The sequence below is a fragment of the Stegodyphus dumicola genome, chromosome 1, assembly GCF_044657685.1.
Source record: "Stegodyphus dumicola isolate Sdum_Otavi_A_Nest chromosome 1, ASM4465768v1".
NCBI lineage: Eukaryota > Metazoa > Arthropoda > Arachnida > Araneae > Eresidae > Stegodyphus > Stegodyphus dumicola.
Genome location: NC_140768.1, coordinates 296,263,457 through 296,289,130, shown reverse-complemented (window position 1 = coordinate 296,289,130; position 25,674 = coordinate 296,263,457). Strand labels below are relative to the sequence as shown.

The 25,674-nt window shown below is 36.9% G+C and overlaps 1 protein-coding gene across 1 annotated transcript in view; it reads left to right on the top strand.

Moving 5' to 3' along the window:
* Window positions 1-23,324, top strand: part of LOC118196674 (uncharacterized) — a 53,482-nt gene extending 30,158 nt beyond the window's left edge. The window contains exon 4 of the mRNA XM_085808761.1: window positions 23,111-23,324. Coding sequence (XP_085664887.1) covers window positions 23,111-23,244 — 134 coding nt within the window. The 3' untranslated portion in view covers window positions 23,245-23,324. The remainder of the gene's footprint in view (window positions 1-23,110) is intronic.
* The last annotated feature ends 2,350 nt before the right edge of the window (window positions 23,325-25,674 follow it).

The window sequence follows — 25,674 nt, the reverse complement described above, 5'->3', positions numbered from 1 at the left end:
TCATAACGAACCCGTGCGCACGCAACAATTTTTGTGCCAGAAGTGGGATTTGAATGCCAATAACAAGAGGGATGGAAGAACAATTGAGACAGCTCATTACTGCTTTTGCTGCTTTCCAAGAAAAGATGGAAACTGGCCAAACATCTTTTAAAGAAGAAATTAAAGAGAAAATGGATGCTGGTCAAAAGTCCGTACAGGAAAAGATTGAAGCGGGACAGAAAGAAACGAAATTGGAACAGGAAACCGTTAAGGAAAAGATGGATGTTGTTCAGGAATCTTTTAAGGCAGAGATGAAAGCTGTTAAAGAGGAAATAAGAAAAGAGATAACTATGGAAGGCAGAATTGAGACGGTAGAAACTAAAGTTGGACAAATAGAAGAAAGAGTTTCTTCGGTAAAAGAACAAGTAGAAGAAGGAATTTCTTCTGTAAAAGAACATATAGAAGAGAGATTTTCAGCCGTCGAACAGCAAATTGATGATAGGGTTTCAGCGGTTGCGACAGAAGTTGATACATTGAAGAAGATCATAGCGACGGCAGGGAGCAATTCGGATGATTTTAAATTCTTACCGATGCCTGCTCGTCCATCTCTGAAGCTATCCACATATAATGGGAAGACATCCTGGCAAGTGTATAAGACCCAGTTTTCTATCGTGGCGAATGCGAATGGATGGGATTCCCAAGCTAAGGCCTGTCATCTCGCCGCTTCTCTGAGAGCAGACGCAGCGGATATCCTGCAGACGCTTCCCGAAAATCAAAGGCTAGATTTCGAAGCTCTATCCGGCGCTTTGGAGCTGCGCTCCGGCGAGAAATGTTTAAAAGACTACAGCAGGCTCCAATTAAAATCCCGTCAACAGAAGCTCACCGAAACACTTCAAGAGCTCGCCACGGATGTTGAAAGGCTGTCACATTACGCCTTTTCGGAGTGCCCGACAGAAACAAGGGAAATCCTGTCCCTGCAATATTTCATCGATGGCATCCGGGACCCTGAAATACAGAAAGCACTGCGAATGGCGGATGTTAAAGATCTGAAAAGCGCTTTAGTGTACGCCATGAAATTTGAGGCAGCCCAGCAAGCCCCCCGTCGAGACCGCCATCCAGTCAGAGCTGCTCAAGTCCAGGAGCCAGGGGATCAAGTCACTGCTCGTCTAGACGATTTAACTAGACAACTGAACGCCTCGAGACGGAATATTGGTGACAAGAAACCGACCGTAAAGTGCTGGAACTGCGGTGCTGAAGGACACATACGACGAAACTGCAGAACACCCCAGGGCACGGATGCTAAGACCGCTCCTAACATACAGCAGGGAAACTAATTAGTGCCCATCTCGCGGGGCCGAGATTGCCAGATAATGAAAAGCCCCAGTTTAAAGCGCTTCAGATTTCTGCAGTGAGAGGCGGCAGTAATGGACTTTTCATAATAGGACATATTAATGGAGTTCTCTGCAATATGACGATAGATACAGGAGCCAACGTTACCATCATCCGAAAAGATTTGGCTCAGCAACTGGAAAGCAAACTTATCTGGACCCCGCCCTGCGTTACCCTACAGACTGTGTCCGGTGAGAAGATCGACATCGATGGAAAAGTAAACGTTAACATCACGTTTGGAAGTGCCGCTTACCATCACACGGAATATGTAGCAGAGATCACTGATTCTTGCATACTCGGATTGGACTTTCTAAGGAAATACAATTTTCCCTTGGACTTTAAAAATAACGAATTGCATTCTACATCTGAGGATATAGCGTTATTTGGAGTTAATGATGAAGAAGTTAAATCTATCCACAAAATTATAGCTCAAGACGATATAACAATACCCGCAAGAACCGAGTTTTTGCTTCCTGGATCCACAGCCGAAAATAGAAATTTCCGCTACGGCATCATAGAATATCCCAATAGCTGTAATAGCCCGAAAGGAGTACTAGTAGCCTCAACACTCGTCGACCTATCCAAAACGGTTATTCCGTGAGAGTCGTCAATGTAACTGAGAAGGCGAGAGTTGTTAAGAAAGGTGAAGTGGTTGCTGCATGTACTCCAGTAACCAGCGTTGGAAGAAAGAGTAACATCCAAGAATCCGTGTCTTCAGAAGGCATTACATTGGAGTTATTGCAAAATGCGCAATTAAACGATGAAGAGAAGAATGCTGCCGATCGCGTCATTAAAGATCTTCAACTTGTTTTCTCCCGCTCGTCTTCTGACGTAGGTCGAACTAGTTTGACACAACATAGAATCGATACCGGCGATCATCTCCCGATCAAGCAACATCCGAGACGTCTACCGTTTGGTAAACAGGAAGAGGTACGAACACTTTTAAAGGATATGGAAGAAGGCGATGTCATCGAGTCTTCAGAAAGTCCATGGGCATCTCCCATCGTCCTAGTCAGAAAGAAAGACGGGTCAACATGATTTTGCGTCGACTATCGCCGGTTGAATGAGGTTACGAAGAAAGACAGTTACCCTCTTCCTAGAATTGACGACATTCTAGACACTCTTTCTGGAAGCAAGTGGTTCTCAACACTTGATTTAAAGAGTGGGTACTGGCAGGTAGAAATACAGCCTGAAGACCGAGAAAAGACGGCATTTACTACGGGACAAGGGCTTTGGCAATTCAAGGTGATCCGTTTGGACTGTGTAATGCGCCGGCAACATTCGAACGTCTTATGGAGACTGTTTTGAAAGGCATTTCCTACGAAGCCTGCCTGATATACCTGGACGACATCATTATCGTCGGAAAGAGTTTTGAAGAACATTTAGAAAATCTTAGGAAGGTGCTTCAGAAACTGAAAGAAGCTAATCTGAAGCTGAGTCCCGCTAAATGCAAATTGTTCCGAAAGGAAATGACTTACCTGGGACATGTCATCTCTGCAGAAGGTGTACGCACGGATCCTGAAAAGGTATCAGCGGTTAAATCCTGGAAACGTCGCGAAAATATCCATCAGCTGAGAAGCTTCCTAGGGCTTTGCACCTACTATAGGAGATTCGTGAAGGACTTTTCTTCCATCGCAAGACCCCTTCACAAGCTGACAGAGAGCAACCAAAAGTTCTTGTGGACAAAAGAATGCGAGGATGCATTTAACAACTTAAAGGAGGCTTTAACATCTGCTCCAATCCTGACGTATCCTCAGCTCGACCGACCATTTATTCTCGACACCGACGCGAGCAATGAAAGTGTCGGTGCTGTTTTGTCCCAAGAAATAGACGGCCAAGAACGTGTAGTGGCGTACTGGAGCAAGTGCCTATCTAAACCGGAGAGGAATTATTGTGTGACCAGGAAAGAGTTGCTCACCATAGTCAAAGCTGTAGAACAGTTCCATCACTATCTATACGGCAGAAAATTCCTGCTCCGCACCGATCATGCATCATTGACCTGGCTTTTAAATTTCAAGAATCCTGAGGGTCAAATAGCCAGGTGGATACAGAGACTCCAAGAATATGACATCACTATCCGTCATCGTAAGGGATCATCACACGGAAACGCCGACGCCCTGTCTAGGAGACCTTACCAAGAAAGCTGCCGATATTGTTCCAAGGTGGAAGCGAAATACGAGCTGCTGACTCCGGTCGCAAGACAAATTACTACATCAACATCGGCTGATCGAGAACCGTGGAGTGATGATGAAGTCAGGAAAGACCAGCTGGAAGACCGCGACATTAAACCCATAATTGATTTAATGGAGTCATCAAACAGAAAACCTACATGGCAGGACATTTCTATCTGTAGTCGTACAACCAAACAATATTGGGCACTCTGGGATTCGCTTCACGTTCGAAACGGCGTCTTATACCGGAAATTCGAATCGGATGATGGGAAAACGTTCTGATGGCAACTTATACTTCCAAGATCCCGCATTCCTGATGTCCTTAAAGAATTACATAGCAGCCCTACAGGAGATCACTTTGGAATAATGAAGACCTTGCAGAGAGTTCGTGATCGCTTTTACTGGAATAATGCAAAGGATGACGTGCAAAAGTGGTGCCGATCTTGCGATGCCTGTGCAGGTCGGAAAGGACCGAGGAGACGCAGCCGAGGCAAGCTGCAACGTTACAACGTAGGGGCGCCTTTTGAACGTATCGCCTTTGACATACTGGGACCTCTGCCACGAACTGCTGATGGCAACAAATACACACTCGTTGTCATTGATTACTTCACCAAGTGGCCTGAAGCTTATCCTATTCCTGATCAAGAGGCTGTCACAGTAGCTGAGATAATGATACAGCACTGGATTTCCAGGTTCAGAGGGCCTCTTCAGTTACGTTCTGATCAGGGAAGGAATTTTGCCTCGGCAGTAATCAAAGAACTATGCAAACTACTCGGCATTGACAAAACTCAAGCGACGCCATTGCATCCCCAGTCGGACGGCATGGTAGAGAGGTTCAATCGAACCATCATTAATAACCTCTCATTAGTGGTTTCCAGAAACCAACAGGACTGGGACAAGAAATTACCACTCTTTTTACTGGCTTACCGCAGTGCTGTCCACGAGACTACCGGCTATTCTCAATCACAGATGCTCTTCGGTGATGACCTTCGTCTGCCTTGTTATCTATTGTTTGGCCGCCCTCCGGATGCTCCTTCATCATCTGAGGAATATATTCAAGATCTCCAGGCCCGGTTTGAAGTGATGCACAACTTTGCACGAGAGCGAGTCAACTTGGCGACGGAGAAGATGAAGACCCGATACGACACAAGAGCTACTGAACATCAATTCCACGAAGGAGACAAAGTGTGGTTGTAGAATCCGACTCGACGGAAAGGACTTTGTCCGATATTACAGTCACCTTGGGATGGCCCGTACATAGTCCTAAACAGGCTGAATGACGTCGTGGTTCGGATTCGTAAGTCTTCGAACTCTAAAGTCGTTCATTACGACAGGTTAGCCCATTACTATAGCCATAGTACGTAATGTAAATAATTGTAAATAGTATAAGACCATGGTCCTTTTTGTTTTTAAATGTGCATTTGATTTGATTTGTATTTAGTATTTGATTTGCATTTCGTATTTGATTTGTATTTGATAGCATTTGATTTGTTTTATTTATTGCATTTATTGTTCATTATTGTAATGTAATGCTTATTATTGCATTTATACCTTTAGTTGTAAGTTTGGCTTCCAGTCCAAGGATTGTACTGCCCGCGACGTGCAGTCCTTGAAAAGGGGGCAGTGTTACGAATTTGGTATTTAAAAAGCTAATGTTAGTTCAATTATAAATTAAATAGTTTTATTTCCCGCGCAGTGCAGCGCGTGACGAATATTAAAAGAAGAAAGCTAAGCCGGAAAATTGAAAATACAAGAGCGCGTGCATTAAATAAATAAATATCTCTTTTTGATTTCGAGAAAGTACTAGAAAATTCTAGCACGTGATTTTTAAAATCTTATAAAAGGTGGAAAACATCTCAGTTCGTAGTAGTTGCTTAATTTGTTGTTGTTTAGAAAACTGCTCTTGTTGATTGTGGCGAATTCGCGGATTAGCGTTCTTTAGCTGTTTTGAATTACGTTCTATTGGACATTTGAGTAGTTAAAAAATAACTACTGTGAGATATTGTAATACTGCATGATAATTTGAGAAAATTTAAGCATTTTTGTTGCGATAATAATAAATTTTTGTTCATTTTTCATCGGACTTGTGCATTCATTTCATAACGAACACGTACGCATTCAACAGTATCATTTGAAAGAGGTATGGACTGCAATTGGTTTGCAAAATTATCTCCAAACTTAGTTTCTACAATCTCAATTGCTGCTGGCAAAATACGCTTTTCACCAACGGTGTGAGGCTTTTTACATCTGTCTATTTTATATGAAATTTTGTAAGAAGCAATTAAATGCTTTTCATTCAGAAAAAGTTTTTTTGAAAAATGTTTTTCGCTTTTCATATGATTTTAATCTTAATTTGAAAAATTCTCTGGGTTTGTTGACGTACTCACTTTGAAGTGTTTCCAAATGTCTTTGAAGTTTATTAGGTTTTATGCTGTCTGCTGTCAATATTTTTGAGCAAATGATACATAATGGTCTTTGTTCTTCATTTACTTTAGTACTGGTAAATCCAAAATTTAAGTATTCTTGAGAATATTTTCGAAACCACGTTTGTCTGTGTACTTGTTGATGCTTGACTATCGTCTAATGCTCTCTTACGCTCGCTTAAAAATCTATCCATAATTCTGCATAAATCTGCTGCCGTGAATTTTTAATACGGTGAATTGCAATTAACACGAAAACATATAACATAAACATTCACGGTAGAATAGATAGCGACAGAACATCTGCGCATGCTTGAGACGGCATCTTGGCTCCGAAAACGGTAATCCTTGCGACATGCAGCGCCATCTAACCACGCAGCGATATGTAGACATACAGACATTCACGCAGATACTCCAGAATGTTCGAGACAAGTCGGAACTTCTCAAGAAACCGCGAGTATATCTGAGATGGTGGACAGAACAGCAATAAAAGTGCAACAGATTCTTGTTTTTGTCAATACTGAGGATCGACGTTGCCAAATATCAATAAATTTACGTATTCTTGGTAATTTTTAAGTTTAAAATTAAGGCCGTAGTTTAATTAAGTAGTAAGTAATTAGTAATTAAGATTTAGCGCCAAAAATACTAAAAATACATTATAATTGCATACACTTTATAATATGTGTGTGGGGGGGGCGCGATGAAAATTATGGTTGAAAATTGGGCCGCGTATACTGAAAGGTTGAGAAACACTTGGTTGAGGTAAGACTTAGCTAGTGTTTTTGGAGAGAGAGGTTTGGTGGTCATTGTACACAGAGCCCTTGGCAAGCATTAAGTTTGACCCATCACACGGTCAAACTTTTCCTTATCGTTTGTTAGAAAGATGCTAATACTTCCCAACCGCTCGAAAAAGTTATCATAAAGTTTATCTTTTTCATTAGCTTCCTTTTTTTTTACTTTTCATCTTTATTCTATATTTAACAGATGTTATGGCTTATTTTTAAAAGAAAGATTAGATATTTAAAATTTAGAATTGAATTTTTAAATTTCAATGTGAAATTTTGATAACATGGAAACAAAGAAGAAATCATCCGGTGCACAGAATCGTAAACGCGAAGCTGAGAAAGATGCTGCTCTTCAGAAGCAGGCAGACGCAATGTCTCATTTCATAAAGAAGATGAAGACTTCTTCGGGCGTAAATGACGCTCACACTGAATCAGCATCAGAATCAATTACAAAAGAACAGACATCATCCAGCCAAAGAACATCAGCTGCATTGGATGGAGAGATTATCCAGAAACGGAGAATTAGTTCGCCGTACATGGCTATTATATTCTATAAGTACAAATTCTGTTTTTTGCTTCTGTTGCAAGATATTTGCATCGGTTGACAGTAGTAGCCTCGTAAAAGGCTACAATGATTGGCTAAATATATCTAAAGCCTTGCATAGGCATGAGATTAGTAGAGCATATATGAAAAATTTCTTAAAATGAAAAGAGCTTGAGAAAAATTTGAAAGATAAAACAACAATTGATTCCCAAACACAAGAGATGTATGAAAATAAAAGAAAACATTGGTCAAATGAGACTAATTGAGGGAGACTGATTGAGATCACGAAATTTCTTGGCAGCCAGAATTTAGCCTTTCGAGGCTCATCTGATGTGCTGTACCAAAAAGAGAAGGGAAATTTCTTAAAATTAGTGGAATTGTTTGCAAAATTCGACCCTGTTATGGAATTTCACATAGAAAGAGTATTACGACCTAAAGGTGTAAGGATCTTAAGTTTTACTAACGTTTATTTTATTTTAAATCTTTACTATCACTTCTTATTTTCTACTTCCGGCCAGAATTATAAGCGTGAAGGTTTATGCAAAGTTTGTCTAGCGAACGCCAAGTATTTAAGTGTGGTCTTTTTGCCAAGCGAAAGAGAGGAAGCAGTGAGTTCGAAGCAGGCCGCTTACCTTAGAAGTTACGCAGTTGCTGTTTGCCTTCCAGGCCAGAGGTTTTAATCCTCTTGATAAATTAAACGTATTGTAGTGTTCACAGTCTCTGTGCTACATACGCTTCCTGTTATTATAAGGCCAATCTTCCGCGTGTATTATTCTAAAGTTAAATTAGAGTTTAGTTTTATTTTTATACTTTTACGTTAGACCCCGAGTGGCGGGTCAGTGTATTCCGAAGTACGGAAGTTATTGTATATAGAGAAAAATAAAGGGTTTTGTATACCCTTCGTCTGTATCCTGTCTACTTACCACAATTAGTGAACATAGCTTTAGTAAGCTCTCTGTTCCGAGTCAGGTCCTTGTATGTTCCCGAAGAAGGTTAGAAGGAACATTGAACCTGATAGTGGCGCCCAACGAAGAAGAATAACCATGGCCGAGTTTCAAGAAGAACCTGTGCTGCCTGCAGAAACGGCTCAGAATCCAGAAATGCCAGCTGCCGCCCTGGAAGGATTCGGTTACATCGTCCAGACCATGCGCGCTTCGATGAAACCAGAAGCAACGTTTAACGGAAACTCACCGGTAACCAGTTTCTTGGAAAAATTGGATGACCACTTCATGCTCTACCCCGTGCACGAGTTTCAAAAAGTTACCTTAGCTACCAGCGCTTTGAGGGTTAACTGGTTCAAATGTATAGGCAGAAGTCTCTTGGGTCAAGCAGGAAGTCCCACCTATACTTACGAAAATTTCAAGATTGCCCTACTAAAAGCCTTCCCTGTTGTAAGGGATCGTGCGAAATTAGAAACGGAACTTTTCAGTATATATCAACAAATAATCGAAAACCTCTCGAGCTTTATTTTAAGAAAAATTCACGTTTTCAAGCTTTTGTATGGAAACCGTCCGGATCCTGAAATAATTCAAGTGATTTTGCCGAGGTTACTGCCCCAAGTGCAAGACTTTATTGAATTAAGAAATCCGACTACACTGGAAAAGTTATTTGAGCTAGCAATCCAGTTTGAAAGTAGAGGAACGGCGGACGTCGAAAGAAGACGCCAATATCAACAGCGAAACCAATTTGGTACGCCAAGACTACAGCAAACTCAAGCACATGACTACGGAGAAAAAGCGAATCAGTGGCCAAGGAAACCCGAGCATTCAAAAACAGCCGGCGAACGTCGACAGTTCAATAGCAACCCAGGAAAAAAGTCTCGAGGCCAGTGGAAAAAGAAGGAAAGCACGGAAAGGAAAAATAATTTAAACTAAAACGGATTTCTGCTGACGAGAGGGTGCGGAAATCCGAAGGCCACGAAAATCCCTCTTCCTACAAGTTAAATACAGTAATGGTGAAAAATTTGACTCTTCCGAAGATTGAAGTCTTGGTGAATAATATCCCAGCCACCGCACTCCTGGATACCGGCGCGCAGTGTTCCTGTGTGGCAGAAGAGTTTTTTAGAAAGTATTTTCGCAAATACCGCATATATAATGCGGATAATACAACAGTGTTAGCGGCGCAAGGAGAAAAATATAAGTGCGTAGGTAAAGTACCTTTGTATATCCGTATCAAGGACGAACAAATAAAGGTGATGTTTTTTATAGTAAAGAATCTGCAAGCACATTTAATCTTAGAGATAGATTTTCTTTCAGACGGACAAGCAACACTGGATTTTAATGAAGCGTCCCTTAAGCTGACAATGAGACCAGTTCGTACTGAAAAGGCTGAACCGCCGATGGTAAATCTTGACCACCTGCCTAATGACGAGCAAGATAGAATCCGACAAGTGGTAAGTGAATTTGCTTCGTTATTTAGTGATATTCCAGGATTTACCCAGGTTACTAACCATAGTATTGACACCGGAGATGCATTGCCGGTTCGTCAAAAACCATACCGGTATGATAAGAATAAGGAAAAAATTATAGAATGGCATATTACCGATATGCTACGTAAAAAGATCGTAACGCCTATCTCAAGTAGTTATGCTAGTCCGGTGGTTTTATGTAAGAAAAATAATGATTATCCTTTGGAGCATCCAAAAAGGTGGAGATTCGCTATTGATTACCGTAAATTAAATTCCATAACGAAATATCCGGTATATCCGTTACCGATCATAGAAGAAATTTTAAGGAACATAAAATCAACCAAATTTATGACGACTTTAGACTTAACGACTGGTTATTTTCAAATAGGGGTGAGGCCTGAGGACGTGCCTAAGACTGTTTTTATAACCAAGTCTGGCACTTATGCATTTTTGCGTATGCCGTTTGGCCTTTCACGGGCCCCAGCAACATTTCAGCGATGCATGGACATTGTGTTAAGACCTGTTCTTGGAAAGTCCACATTTATCTATCTAGACGATATCATTATTACTAGTGATAATCTGGACCAACATGTACAGGATTTAAGACAGGTGTTTTCTTCATTAAATGAGGCCGGTCTAAAAGTTAATGTCGAAAAGTGCAAATTTGCAGCCCCTGAATTAAAATATTTAGGTTACAAAATATCTCAAAAAGGGATCGAGACAGATGAATCAAAAATAATCGCTGTACAAAAGTATCCGACTCCAAACACGGCAAAGAAGCTCTCTTCTTTTCTAGGACTTTGTTCATATTATAGGTCCTTTATAAAAGATTTTGCGGCTATCGCTGAGCCATTGTTAAAATTAAAAAGGAAAAAGGCAAGATTCTCGTGGACGGCCGAAGCCAATAGTGCTTTCGAAAAATTAAAACAAGCATTAAAACGCAAGCCCCTGTGTTGAAATTTCCTGAATAGGATGAAAATTTAGGAATTTCAGCGGATGCTTCGGATTATGCGGTAGGAGCGGTACTTTCGCAAAATCAGCAGCCCGTGGCATTTTTTAGCCGAACTTTAAATCAAACACAAAGAAACTATTCCGCGACCGAGAGAGAGGCACTTGCAGTTCTGTTAGCAGTGCAAAAGTTCCGAGTCTATTTTGGAAAGGCGCCGATAACAGTATACTCTGATCATGCGGCGGTAACTAGATTGTACTCAGGGAAAAATTTATCCCCAAGGTTAACAAGATGGGCACTCAAGCTGCAAGAATATAATCTGGTAATCAAGCATACCCCTGGAAAGGAAAATATCGTAGCAGATGACCTATCAAGGATTAAAATAGACGAACAAGGCAATACCGTAAAGATGGCAATGCTCACAGCATGTACAATAAATTCCCGAGAAACTGTAATAACCGAACTGGGTAAGGATCCTGAGTTTGGAAGTATTTATGAGTATTTAAAGGATCCTGAAAATTTTAGCCACCAAGATATTGTGGCGATAAGAAATAGGGCGGCCCATTACGAACTAATAGATGGTCTATTATTCTATACAAAAACTACGAATTCCAACAACGAATTTCGACCTGTTATCCCAGCTAGTCTTAGATTAAATATCCTGCAGGAGCTCCATGACAGCCCTTTAGCTTCTCATGCTGGTATTCGAAAAACTATCCAACGCGTACGCGAGGCAGTCTACTTTCCTGAACTGCAAAAGTTAACAAGGGCGTATGTCCAGTCCTGCCCAACATGTCAAGCAGTTAATTATATTAATTTCCGCCCGGCCGGGTTTCTAAATAGTATTAAATCCGAATTTCCAAATGAAATAATTGGCATCGATTTATTGGGTCCTTTCCCAAAAAGTCAGTTAAATAAAAGTCGCTATCTCCTTGTTATGGTTGATCATTTTAGTAAATGGACCGAAATTGTTCCCTTAAAACGAGCCTCCGCGAAATTAGTTACTGATTCTATTTTAAATAAATATATTTTAAAATACGGGGCGCCCCTAAAAGTTATATCGGATAATGGTCCTCAATTTGTAAGTAATATATTTGAAGACATGTGCCAAAAACTGGGCATACGTCATTTAAAAATGGTCCCGTATCGGCCGCAATCAAATATAGCGGAACGGGTCAATAGAAATATAGTGAAAATTATCCGTAGTTATGTTAAAAATTTTCATAAAAGCTGGGATAACTATGTCAATGAATTTGCTTTCGCCCTTAGGACCGCAAAACATGATACAACGGGCAAAACTCCTGCTGAGTTATTTCTAGGCAGAAAGATTATAACACCGTTAGATAAATTATTTTATGTGCAACAAAGAGCCCCAGAATTTAAAATGGGTGATATAGAAAAACTAATAAAAGAAGCAAAAAAGAATACGGAAGTAGCACAAAGAAAACAGAAGCTATATTATGATTTGAAACGACGGGGAGTAACTTATAAAGTAGGGGATGAAGTTTTAAAAATTAAGCATTCACTTTCATCAGCACCAGAAGATAAAACTGCCAAATTTTTTCCACGATTTGAAGGACCATATGTTATAGAAAAAATAACTCACGCTGTTGTAGTGTTAAAAGCCAGAAATGTGAAACCTGTTCCGCAAACATTGATCAAATCAAGCCCTACTTCGATCGTAATAAAATGCAAATCTTTTCAGATCTTTTGCAGGATCCGGCACGCAGACACCGCAGGTACAAGCTTCAGAGGTGGAAAAACGACAAGTACAAGGACAAGCCAATGAGAGACAGAAGCAAGTGACAAGAAAATTGCCCCGCGGAAAAATTGAAGGTAACAAGAAAAAGAAGCCGTCCAGAAAAGAGAGTTCACGAACACCCCCAGAATGAAGAAGGGAGAACGGCGACGTACGTGAAGAGAACCAGGAGAAGTGACGGCAACTATAACCCGGCTTTAAAACGGAAGATCTACTCATCCGACAGAACTCTCCGCAGCAAAAGTCGCCGAATTGCGGAAGGGCCATCAGCGGCGGAGGAAAAGTTACAAGGAAAATTTGAACGGCCAGCAACGAGGTCCAAGCAAGAACACGGAAGAAATTTCCCGGTTCCGCCAAGACCAGCTGCCATCAAACGGCCAAGACCACAAGCAGAGGAGAAAGGAAAGTATTCAAGGGTGGCCGAACTGGCGAAAAAAGGAAGCTTCCAGAGGAAAGCACTGAAGGGCGAGCCCGTACAAGAAGGAGGATAAATCAAACTACTATCTGCAGTACCTTTAAAGACTGGGCCCAGAAAAGGATGTCCGAATATTACAAAGATAAGTAAAATTTTATGTTAATTTGCAAACTTAAGTTAATCTTTCATTCTTACTGCAAGTTGCAGATTTCAAGAAGTTTTACCTCATGCGAGGTCTACCTTTATCGCCAAAAGGACGAGAAATGAGTTGTGACCGATTTTCTTATTATGTTTTCAATTACTCGCGCGTAAAACTAAAGTTGATGTATAATAGCGTTGTGTAAAGACTTAAATATTGTAAAAAGTTATTGTATAAATTTTATTTAAAACATTCTAGCAAGAGAGAAGTTTTAGTCTGAAAGACTTTTTTTGAAATGTAGTATTTCAATGTAGAAAGAATTGACACTTGCTTTGAAAAGAATAGAAGTTAACAATGTACTACTAATGTATGTTTTCAAATGTGTAAAATTAACAGCATATTGATATGTTCTTATATACAATGTGAACTGTTATTTTAAATGTTAAGAAATACCGTGATATGGTAAAAGTGAAAGTAATGTTAAAAATTTGTTATTCGTGTGACTGTAAAGACTAAATCATGGCGAACATGTGTTAAAGGTTGAATGATGTAGTTAGGCTCTCTGACGCTACACTTTAGAGTTAGCCACTTTTAGAATAGTACCTCAGGGTTTAGAGTTGATATTAGGGTGTGTTAAGAGGTCTCGTTATGTTGAATTTTAACACGTTAGTGTTTTGATTGTAGGAGGAAGTGTGGCACTCGTAGACAGAAACACATTCGTGTTTGGTGTTCTTTTACAACACATGTCAGAGAGCACGGGGAGAGATAATTAAAATAGTCATGAATGAAATAAGAATGTTAAGAGCAGTATAGTTGTATATGTTATTTGCCATTTCATTGTGTAACATTTCATTAAACTAGTTTTCTTTCCAGATCTCTGGAAGGAACCAGAATTGAATAAAAGCTCCTGTTTAGATGCAGTACAGATGAAAAAAAAATTTTTGTATCCTGGGAGCTGCTATTGTAACAAATTTCTTTCTTTTAAATTTCTAGTTTCTAGCGAAGTTATGTTTGTAAAAGATTGGCCTCGCGTTAGATTCTAGAGCTAAAAGTTTTCAACAAGGTCGTTTTAGACCTCAGTTTCAAACTAATTAACTCTGGCGGGAAGTATGTAAGGATCTTAAGTTTTACTAACGTTTATTTTATTTTAAATCTTTACTATCACTTCTTATTTTCTACTTCCGGCCAGAATTATAAGCGTGAAGGTTTATGCAAAGTTTGTCTGGCGAACGCCAAGTATTTAAGTGTGGCCTTTTTGCCAAGCGAAAGAGAGGAAGCAGTGAGTTCGAAGCAGGCCGCTTACCTTAGAAGTTACGCAGTTGCTGTTTGCCTTCCAGGCCAGAGGTTTTAATCCTCTTGATAAATTAAACGTATTGTAGTGTTCACAGTCTCTGTGCTACATACGCTTCCTGTTATTATAAGGCCAATCTTCCACGTGTATTATTCTAAAGATAAATTAGAGTTTAGTTTTATTTTTATACTTTTACATTAGACCCCGAGTGGTGGGTCAGTTTATTCCGAAGTACGGAAGTTATTGTATATAGAGGAAAAAAAAAGGGTTTTGTATACCCTTCGTCTGTATCCTGTCTACTTACCACAATTAGTGAACATAGCTTTAGTAAGCTCTCTGTTCCGAGTCAGGTCCTTGTATGTTCCCGAAGAAGGTTAGAAGGAACATTGAACCTGATAAAGGTAGCAACAGCAAAGTTCATTATCTAAGCAAAGATAGTCAAAATGAAATACTGCAAGTTATTGGCAGTAGTATAAGAGAGAAAATCTTACTATCTCTTCGAAAAGCCAAGTATTATTCTATAATTTTAGAATGTACTCCCGATATTAGCAAAACTGAACAGATGAGTGCCGTCATACGTTTTGTCCTCTGCAGTGATAGAGTGGGAGAAAGCAAGAAACATTTTTTAGGCTTTATTAAAGTTGATGATTCTACAGGTAACGGGCTATGTGAGACAGTAATGGAAATAGACTAGAAGAGAAACACGCTAATGTGACAATCAAAATCGTAAAAAACAACCTTATATTTAGCGTAGGTATAATGAAACACTGAATCGATTTCGAGGGCAGCTAAAGGTCCCTCCTCATCAGGAGAAAGAAATACATAGAAAGAAGAAAATAGGAATCACAGAAACACGTGGTGCTTATCAGCACTGCACGTCGTTATAACTAGATTTTTAATCAGAGTTGCACTGGCCGCCTACTTTTACTGAGCCAGGCTGTCTGATCAAGCATAAAGAAATATTAGCGAAGTTAAAATAGGGAGCGAGGGGCAAATGCACATTACGCTCAAAATCTGAACTTCAAATAATGGAAAGCAACCACTGAACGGATTTTTATACCCTCTGGTAGTACCAAGTGCGAGGAGGTAACGCCATCTATCGGCAAAAATAATTGAATTAAGACAGTAGAATTTTAAAGGCATTAGGAAGGACTGGATTGGACTTCAAATCATTAACTAAACTTTCTAAATCTTTGTGAATGTGAAAAGCCTCAAGAAAATCCAATTCGCCTATGAAAGAAGCCTTTTGGATGATTTTTGCAGACCCAAAATCAAAATTATGGTTAAAAGTCCAGCTATGATACGCTATTGAAGACTTGTTAATTTCCCCTTTTTTGACATAAGATTCATGTTCCTTGATACGAAACTTCAACGCTCTTTTTGTTTGGCCAATATATCTTAAACCACACTGACATGATATACTATAAATTCCCCAAGAATTCAAGACAGAAACGCAATCTTTTAGAATCGAAGGGTGAATTTTATTAATAGGGGAGAAACCGACTTGAAAATTGAATTTCTGGAGAATCCGTGCAATTTTATAGCTAACAGAAGGATAAAATGGAAGCACGACAAGGTCATTGATATTATTTCTAACAGTGGAATGTCTTCTTTGATGGGAATCTGAAAATTTTTTGACGGCTTTATCAATAATCACGGGAGAAAATCCACGGTCAATCGCAACTGCTCTCAAATAATTAAGTTCATTGGTAAGCAAAGATTCAGAGGAACAAACTTTTAGCGCGCGGAAAACATAATAGTAAAAAGAAGCCATTTTTTGCTTAACAGGGTGGCATGACTTGGCATGGGGTGGTAAACAAACTGCAAAGGGTTTACGGTACACAGTGGTGCTAAAATCGGTTTCATTGCGGATTATAAGAATATCGAGGAAGGGGAGGGAATTGTTGGATTCAATTTCAAGAGTGAATTGGATGGCTGGATCAATTGAATTCATAATAGATAGAATCTCGGATAAATCCTCTTTATAACCGTCAAAAAGTGCGAAAGTGTCGTCAACATACCGAATCCAAAGACGAAAAGATAATTTATCAAATAATTTCATCTCAAAATAGTGCATATAAATGTCAGCAAGTACCGGACTGAGAGGATTACCCATAGCCAATCCTTCAACTTGACGAAAATATGCATTTTGGAAAACAAAGTGGGTTTGACTTAGAGAAACTTTAGTAAGCGAAACCAACTCATTAATTTCAGTATGTGTGAAGTGAAATTCCCGAAGCCTAGTTTCAAGACAATTTAGTGCTCCTTCGACCGGAACATTAGTAAACAATGATTTGACATCAAATGAAACCATAATGGAACGAAGTGGATTTTAGCACCACTGTGTACCGTAAACCCTTTGCAGTTTGTTTACCACCCCATGCCAAGTCATGCCACCCTGTTAAGCAAAAAATGGCTTCTTTTTACTATTATGTTTTCCGCGCGCTAAAAGTTTGTTCCTCTGAATCTTTGCTTACCAATGAACTTAATTATTTGAGAGCAGTTGCGATTGACCGTGGATTTTCTCCCGTGATTATTGATAAAGCCGTCAAAAAATTTTCAGATTCCCATCAAAGAAGACATTCCACTGTTAGAAATAATATCAATGACCTTGTCGTGCTTCCATTTTATCCTTCTGTTAGCTATAAAATTGCACGGATTCTCCAGAAATTCAATTTTCAAGTCGGTTTCTCCCCTATTAATAAAATTCACCCTTCGATTCTAAAAGATTGCGTTTCTGTCTTGAATTCTTGGGGAATTTATAGTATATCATGTCAGTGTGGTTTAAGATATATTGGCCAAACAAAAAGAGCGTTGAAGTTTCGTATCAAGGAACATGAATCTTATGTCAAAAAAGGGAAAATTAACAAGTCTTCAATAGCGTATCATAGCTGGACTTTTAACCATAATTTTGATTTTGGGTCTGCAAAAATCATCCAAAAGGCTTCTTCCATAGGCGAATTGGATTTTCTTGAGGCTTTTCACATTCACAAAGATTTAGAAAGTTTAGTTAATGATTTGAAGTCCAATCCAGTCCTTCCTAATGCCTTTAAAATTCTACTGTCTTAATTCAATTATTTTTGCCGATAGATGGCGTTACCTCCTCGCACTTGGTACTACCAGAGGGTATAAAAATCCGTTCAGTGGTTGCTTTCCATTATTTGAAGTTCAGATTTTGAGCGTAATGTGCATTTGCCCCTCGCTCCCTATTTTAACTTCGCTAATATTTCTTTATGCTTGATCAGACAGCCTGGCTCAGTAAAAGTAGGCGGCCAGTGCAACTCTGATTAAAAATCTAGTTATAACGACGTGCAGTGCTGATAAGCACCACGTGTTTCTGTGATTCCTATTTTCTTCTTTCTATGTATTTCTTTCTCCTGATGAGGAGGGACCTTTAGCTGCCCTCGAAATCGATTGAGTGTTTTATTATACCTACGCTAAATATAAGGTTGTTTTTTACGATTTTGATTGTCACATTAGCGTGTTTCTCTTCTAGTCTATTTCCATTACTGTCTCACATAGCCCGTTACCTGTAGAATCATCAACTTTAATAAAGCCTAAAAAATGTTTCTTGCTTTCTCCCACTCTATCACTGCAGAGGACAAAACGTATGACGGCACTCATCTGTTCAGTTTTGCTAATATCGGGAGTACATTCTAAAATTATAGAATAATACTTGGCTTTTCGAAGAGATAGTAAGATTTTCTCTCTTATACTACTGCCAATAACTTGCAGTATTTCATTTTGACTATCTTTGCTTAGATAATGAACTTTGCTGTTGCTACCTTTATCAGGTTCAATGTTCCTTCTAACCTTCTTCGGGAACATACAAGGACCTGACTCGGAACAGAGAGCTTACTAAAGCTATGTTCACTAATTGTGGTAAGTAGACAGGATACAGACGAAGGGTATACAAAACCCTTTTTTTTTCTCTATATACAATAACTTCCGTACTTCGGAATACACTGACCCGCCACTCGGGGTCTAATGTAAAAGTATAAAAATAAAACTAAACTCTAATTTAACTTTAGAGTAATACACGTGGAAGATTGGCCTTATAATAACAGGAAGCGTATGTAGCACAGAGACTGTGAACACTACAATACGTTTAATTTATCAAGAGGATTAAAACCTCTGGCCTGGAAGGCAAACAGCAACTGCGTAACTTCTAAGGTAAGCGGCCTGCTTCGAACTCACTGCTTCCTCTCTTTCGCTTGGCAAAAAGGCCACACTTAAATACTTGGCGTTCGCCAGACAAACTTTGCATAAACCTTCACGCTTATAATTCTGGCCGGAAGTAGAAAATAAGAAGTGATAGTAAAGATTTAAAATAAAATAAACGTTAGTAAAACTTAAGATCCTTACATACTTCCCGCCAGAGTTAATTAGTTTGAAACTGAGGTCTAAAACGACCTTGTTGAAAACTTTTAGCTCTAGAATCTAACGCGAGGCCAATCTTTTACAAACATAACTTCGCTAGAAACTAGAAATTTAAAAGAAAGAAATTTGTTACAATAGCAGCTCCCAGGATACAAAAAATTTTTTTTCATCTGTACTGCATCTAAACAGGAGCTTTTATTCAATTCTGGTTCCTTCCAGAGATCTGGAAAGAAAACTAGTTTAATGAAATGTTACACAATGAAATGGCAAATAACATATACAACTATACTGCTCTTAACATTCTTATTTCATTCATGACTATTTTAATTATCTCTCCCCGTGCTCTCTGACATGTGTTGTAAAAGAACACCAAACACGAATGTGTTTCTGTCTACGTGTGCCACACTTCCTCCTACAATCAAAACACTAACGTGTTAAAATTCAACATAACGAGACCTCTTAACACACCCTAATATCAACTCTAAACCCTGAGGTACTATTCTAAAAGTGGCTAACTCTAAAGTGTAGCGTCAGAGAGCCTAACTACATCATTCAACCTTTAACACATATTCGCCATGATTTAGTCTTTACAGTCACACGAATAACAAATTTTTAACATTACTTTCACTTTTACCATATCACGGTATTTCTTAACATTTAAAATAACAGTTCAAATTGTATATAAGAACATATCAATATGCTGTTAATTTTACACATTTGAAAACATACATTAGTAGTACATTGTTAACTTCTATTCTTTTCAAAGCAAGTTCTTTCTTTCTACATTGAAATACTACATTTCAAAAAAAGTCTTTCAGACTAAAACTTCTCTCTTGCTAGAATGTTTTAAATAAAATTTATACAATAACTTTTTACAATATTTAAGTCTTTACACAACGCTATTATACATCAACTTTAGTTTTACGCGCGAGTAATTGAAAACATAATAAGAAAATCGGTCACAACTCATTTCTCGTCCTTTTGGCGATAAAGGTAGACCTCGCATGAGGTAAAACTTCTTGAAATCTGCAAGTTTAAGGCAAATGTCTTTTTTAGAATTTTGGATACTGCTTGGACATCATTAAACGAAAGATTTGAAAAATCACTGCGATAATTTTAGTTTCCTGGGTCATTTATCAGAAATCGATAACGCAAATTTGAAAATAAAATGTGATAAATTAGAAAAATTGTTACAGTTTGGTGACAATAACGATATTAACGCAGAGGAACTCGATGACGAAATAGTAGCTTCGAAAGACATTTTTACAGCCGGTATGAATGACCCATTCGATATTTTGAACTTAATTGTGTCAAATAATTTGTGCTTCTCGAACTTGAAGATCGTACTGAGAATACTATTTAGCATTTCTGTTAGTGTTGCTAGTAGCGAAAGATCATTCTCCAAATTAAAATTGATCAAGACATATTTACGTTCAAGTATATCGCAGGAAAGACTCATAAATTTAGCTTTGATTGCCATTGAAAATGAAATCTGTCAATAACTAGATGCAAAAGAAATGATAGAAAAATTTGTAAATATGAAATGCAGAAAAATAAATTATTCTCAATAATTTGTTAAAATCAATTTCAACAAATGCTTTCTTCAAAACTTCCTTCTCCTATACAAAAATTTAGAAAAAGGGAGGGGGCGACTTCAGCTACTTTGCAGGCGTGCGCCGGCGCTGTGCACGATGTCGAGTTTGTGCAACTCTGGGATGTTTTTTTAAGTGAAAATAGATCGATGTGCACCTGGGCAAAGCCTATGTGGTGCGCAATGCCGAGGTTGTACGCGATGCCGAGTTTGTGCAATTCTGGGATTTTTTTAAGTGAAAATAGATCGATGTGCACCTGGGCAAAGCGAATGCAGTGCGCAATGCCGAGTTTGTGCAATTCTCTGATGTTTTTTAAGTGAAAATAGATCGATGTGTACATGGGGAAGGCCAATGTAGCACGCAATGTCAAGTTTGAATTCTCTAATGTTTTCTATGTAAAAATAGATCGTCTTGCACATGGACAAAGCCAAGGCAGTGCGCAATGCCAAGTTTGTGTAATTCTCTGATTTTTTTAGTGAAAATAAATGGATGTGTACATGGGAAAAGCCAATGTAGCGCGCAATGCCGAGTTTGTGGAATTCTCTAATGTTTTCTAAGTAAAAATAGATCGACTTGCACATGGACAAAGCCAAGGCAATGCGCAATGCCAAGTTTGTGCAATTGTCTGATTTTTTTTAGTGAAAATAAATGGATGTGTACATCGACACCAAGTTTTTGCAATTCTTTGAAGATTTTCGAGCGAATGCAGATCGTTGTGCACATGAACAAAGCGAGGCTGTATGTTATACCGAGCTGTAATGTAACGTATTTTATATGCAATGTTTAATGTGTCGTTTGTGTATTTTAAATTTGCATTGTTGTTTTAATTGCAAGTTATACATTAGGCATCTTTTTTTTATTGTATTTTTAATTGTTTGGTTTTGATATGTTGATAATGCTTTCCGAAAAATATCGATAATCCGACGATCTACTCAATAGTAGCAAAATTTGACTCTATAAATAACTTATACTTTTTTTATTTTAATACGTAGTATTTGCTATCGCAATTGCACTTGATAATATGAGTCCATTGATAATATGTGTGTGTGTGTGTGTGTGTGAAGCATTGCTTAGTGTTCCAAATTTGTAGTGTTTATTTTCTTTCATTGTGAGAAATTAGATTTTTTTTTTATTTGTAGAATGTATAGAATTCTAGTAAGACTATAGAATATGACGTGATTTAAGAATTTAAGAAACAGTGTCATGAAAGCTGTGTATGATGTTGATCTGCAATAAAAAATATTTATTATTTTTTTTATTAATGTAAAGTTTAAAATTTTTAGAAAATAATGAAGATTGTCTACTTACTAATACCTAAGGGATTGTGTCGTTACGTAGCAACAAGGTAATTTGTAAAAATGATAAATTAAAATGTTCGATAATATAATTTAAATTTGTTGGCAACTACTCCGGTAAAAGAAAGAAAGAAAGAAGAAAAAAAAAAAAAAAAAGAGGGAAATAGTTTTTGATTCGTATTGGCAACAGAGAGAAACCAGACGAAAACCGTAGAACTAGCACTTTTTTTTTAACTCGATTTTTGGTAATTTTTGAATCGGCTGTAATCGGATATTGTTCTTTAAATGATTATCCTTTTAAACCAAAAATGTAAATAATATTATGTCAATATCACCCCCCCCTCCAAAAAAATCAAAATCATGTGTATGATTTATTTTACGTTGAATCATTCACAAAAGAAGAAGTTAGTATTTTTCTAGTAGCTATCCGGAATATAATCCAGCATAAAAAAAAAACCATCAAAGGGGTAAGTCTTGAAATTTATTAATCCATTATATTAATAGATTTAACGTAAATTGGAGTACATAATATTTTATTTAAAAGACACGCAATAATTTGCAACATTCTAATATAATTGCCGCAATAAATTTAATAATAAAAATATTTTTTTATTTGTATAAATTCTAAAATCTTTGAAAATACTGAAGCTGTATGAAATACAAATATGAGAGACTGCGACGTTGTTTACCGTTTTGATAACTGGTACAATTCACTTACTGCATTATTATAACTTAAAATATAAAGAATATATTATACTTATTTCTATATCTATAGAGAGTACATTGTGACGTCACAATTTTAGTCCCACCCATTTATGGATGTCACTTAATTTTCAAAAAATCGCAACTACTGAAAATCGCCAAGCAGTGGGCTAAAGCACACTTTTACCAAATTCTTTAGTGGCAAAACTTTCATACTACTACTAGCCGGTAAAAATTTCAGAATCTAATTTTTTAACAATTTCTCACGTTGCTGAGCAACGGTTACATAATACAAATATGGCGTTGCCACTTCAAAAATAAATATAGTTATTTATTAAATAACAAGCAAGCTATTACAACATTTTGAAAAATCATCCTTTGGTAAATTATTCTTTGCTTAGTCTGTTGGTGTAAATCTCAAAACGATAAGTTTGATGGATAAGCAAGAATATAATAAGCAAGTTTAACACTAAATCAAAAAAGCTCTAAAGTTGAATTTTGAAAACACTTTTGTAGAATATTACACTGTCATAGATATTACGTTGGACAGAAAAATTTCCAAAATATTAGGGATCAGAGAATGTTAATTTCAAGATTTGACAAAAACAAACGTAAGAGAAGTTAACTAAAACTATCTAACTGTTTCTAAGAATCGAATAAGAAAAAGCTTTAAAGTGAAATATTCCATTTCTGCATTTTCTTTCGTAAGGATTACAAAGATCTCATAGCATAAATAAATTTTATTTTATATAATGTAATTATTTTAATTTATTCAATTAATTGTTATTTAATAATTAATAATTGTATTAAATTTTATAAAATCAAATTTTAATTTATAATTAAAGTATCAGTTTTGCTCCATGTATTTCTTAATTTCATTTATTAATTTTTAGGGTTATCTCGAGATGAAAATGGAGATTATGAAATACTTCTCCAAATCATTAGTTGCTGTTCTATACTTTGCGCCATGCTGTGTTTCTTCCTACCTCGACTGCCATCTCCAAAAATTGGGTATGGTGATGACTAGAAAGATAATCATCAGATTAAAAAGATAGTACTGATGTATTTAATTTCTGTGAACTTATTTAAGTAAAAAATTGCATGTTCCTTTTGTCTCTGTTTCAGATATTTGAATATTTTGCACGTTTTTAATAACTCTTTCTGGACATAACTTATGCCTGCATACAAAGTTTTTTTTTTTTTTTTTTTTTTTTTTTTTACGAATAATTTCCGAAAAAAATATTTTAATTATAATTAATGTTATTAGTTAATAATTTTAGTAAACTCTCAAAAATTTAAAATTACACTGCAGCTAAGGAAATTATTTGCAGCTAATTTTTTCTAAAAAATTTCGTACTACTTTAGTGGGAGCGGACGATTTTACTGTTAGAATGGGCATGTCATCGAGAGACTAAGCGCAAGTCCCGGGCTTCTGTGCCACTTGTGCGCTAAAGACTGTTTTGCTAATAGAAGACAACAAAAATCTCCGGTCACCAGGGGCGTAGCTAGAGGGGGGCAAGGGGGGACATCTGTCCCCGGGCGCAACATCCAAGGGGCACCAAACTGACATTACGAAATTTTAGAATTAAATGTTTTCCATCCTTGGCAAGCAGCAGGGGCGCGAAATCTTCAGTTGTCCCTGGGCGCTGAAAACCCTAGCTACGACTCTGCCGGTCACTGAAGAAGATGCTCCACCTGCTTAGTAATCGAACGAATAGATTTCATACTTTACACACCCCCATTTAAACACATTTAATATTTTGACTAAACAGTATTTTGCATTTTAAAAGAAAAACTCCGAAAATTTAAGAACAGAGTTTATCAATCATTTTCGATCTCTGTTTCTGTTTACATTTTGCTAAAGCCCTATGCTTCTTTTTCAAATATGTATTCATACATAGACATAAAGTATCCATAATTAAAAATAAAATTGAATTGCAATCAAAACAAGGCAATTCCCTATTAATATTGATAATTGAAAACGTGGATAAAAGGTCAAACATTGTAACTAAACATAATCAAAATTAATATAAGAATTCATCAGTAGAATAAACACGAAAAATAAAAAAGCAAATTGGTAATAGAAAGAAAAACTACAAATTAATCTCCTTTGTCTGAAACTGTAATTGAGATCTCATCAATCAGTCTATCGGTTTTTATTAAATTTAAATATTTTTTTGAAAATTTGAGTGAATCTTTTATCGGTTTTTGATTTCAAATGATTTAGAAGAACTAAACATGTATTCGAGATACGTGAAACTTTTATAAAACTTATTTTATACTTTTATGAAACTTTATAATTTATTTTCCCCTTTATGAGTTCTGAATTAAGATTTCAGGCAAAGGAGATTAATTTCTAGCTTTTATTTCTATTTACCAATTTACTTTTTTATTTTTCGGATTTATTCTGCTGATAATGCTTATAATAATTTTGATTATGTTTAGCTACAATGTTTGACCTTTTATCCACGGTTTCATTTATTAATATTAATAGGCTTGTTTTATTCCAATTTAATTTTATTTTTAATTTTGGATGCTTTATGTTTAATTTGCTTCAATCTTGAAGCTATAGCACAGGATAGGTTAAACTTTTGTTTTTGTCACATTACTTTGTTTTTCTTTGTAATCATACATAGACATTTATTTAATATATAATTTTATTGATTAATTATGTTAAAAATGGATTATTGGGCATTTTTGCTACCTTTTGCCAAAATTTAGTAATATGAATAATATTGAACATAGCGTTTTAAGCATAGCATTATTTTTAATAATAAACACATATTCATATAGTTATACTATAGTAATCAAAAATTTTATACTGCACTCAGACATCAGAATCATCTAGCCACAAAAATTTACAATTATGCTTGCTGATTAATAGATATGCATAGATTCTAAAATGGCTTTGTGAAATTACAACTAACACGGGGATACCAAATAAAGAAGTCTTCAGAAGCTTTTGAAAAATATACCATGTTCTCTTTAAAACAAGATTTCATTAAAATAGTAATAAATTTTAAGAAAGTTTTTGAAATTTTTTTTTTCTGCAAAATGTTTTACTACTTTCCTCCCCCCTTTTTTTGGATGCATATTAATGTTCTTTAGTATTATATGATGTTGAGCAAACACTGAACAAGATTATGATTTCAAATTCAATTTAATTATGCATACAGTTTAATTACTTTTCAATACATACCAAAATACCACCTTAGCCATTTTCGTTCCTGCTTCATTTTCCTTTTCGTGTTCGATTTTCGATACCGCACCACTAATTTTAGTCTGAAAGAGATCATTTTTATTTTATGTCTATCCAAACTAATGCGCTTTCTTCATTCACATTTTTAAATATTTCAACACCCAAGTAGTTTCAGTGAAGCCTGATACTGTTTCCTTCATCGAAATAAACCCGATTGCAGTTTCAAGGTTCAGTCTTTCCAGCCATGAATCATAAGCT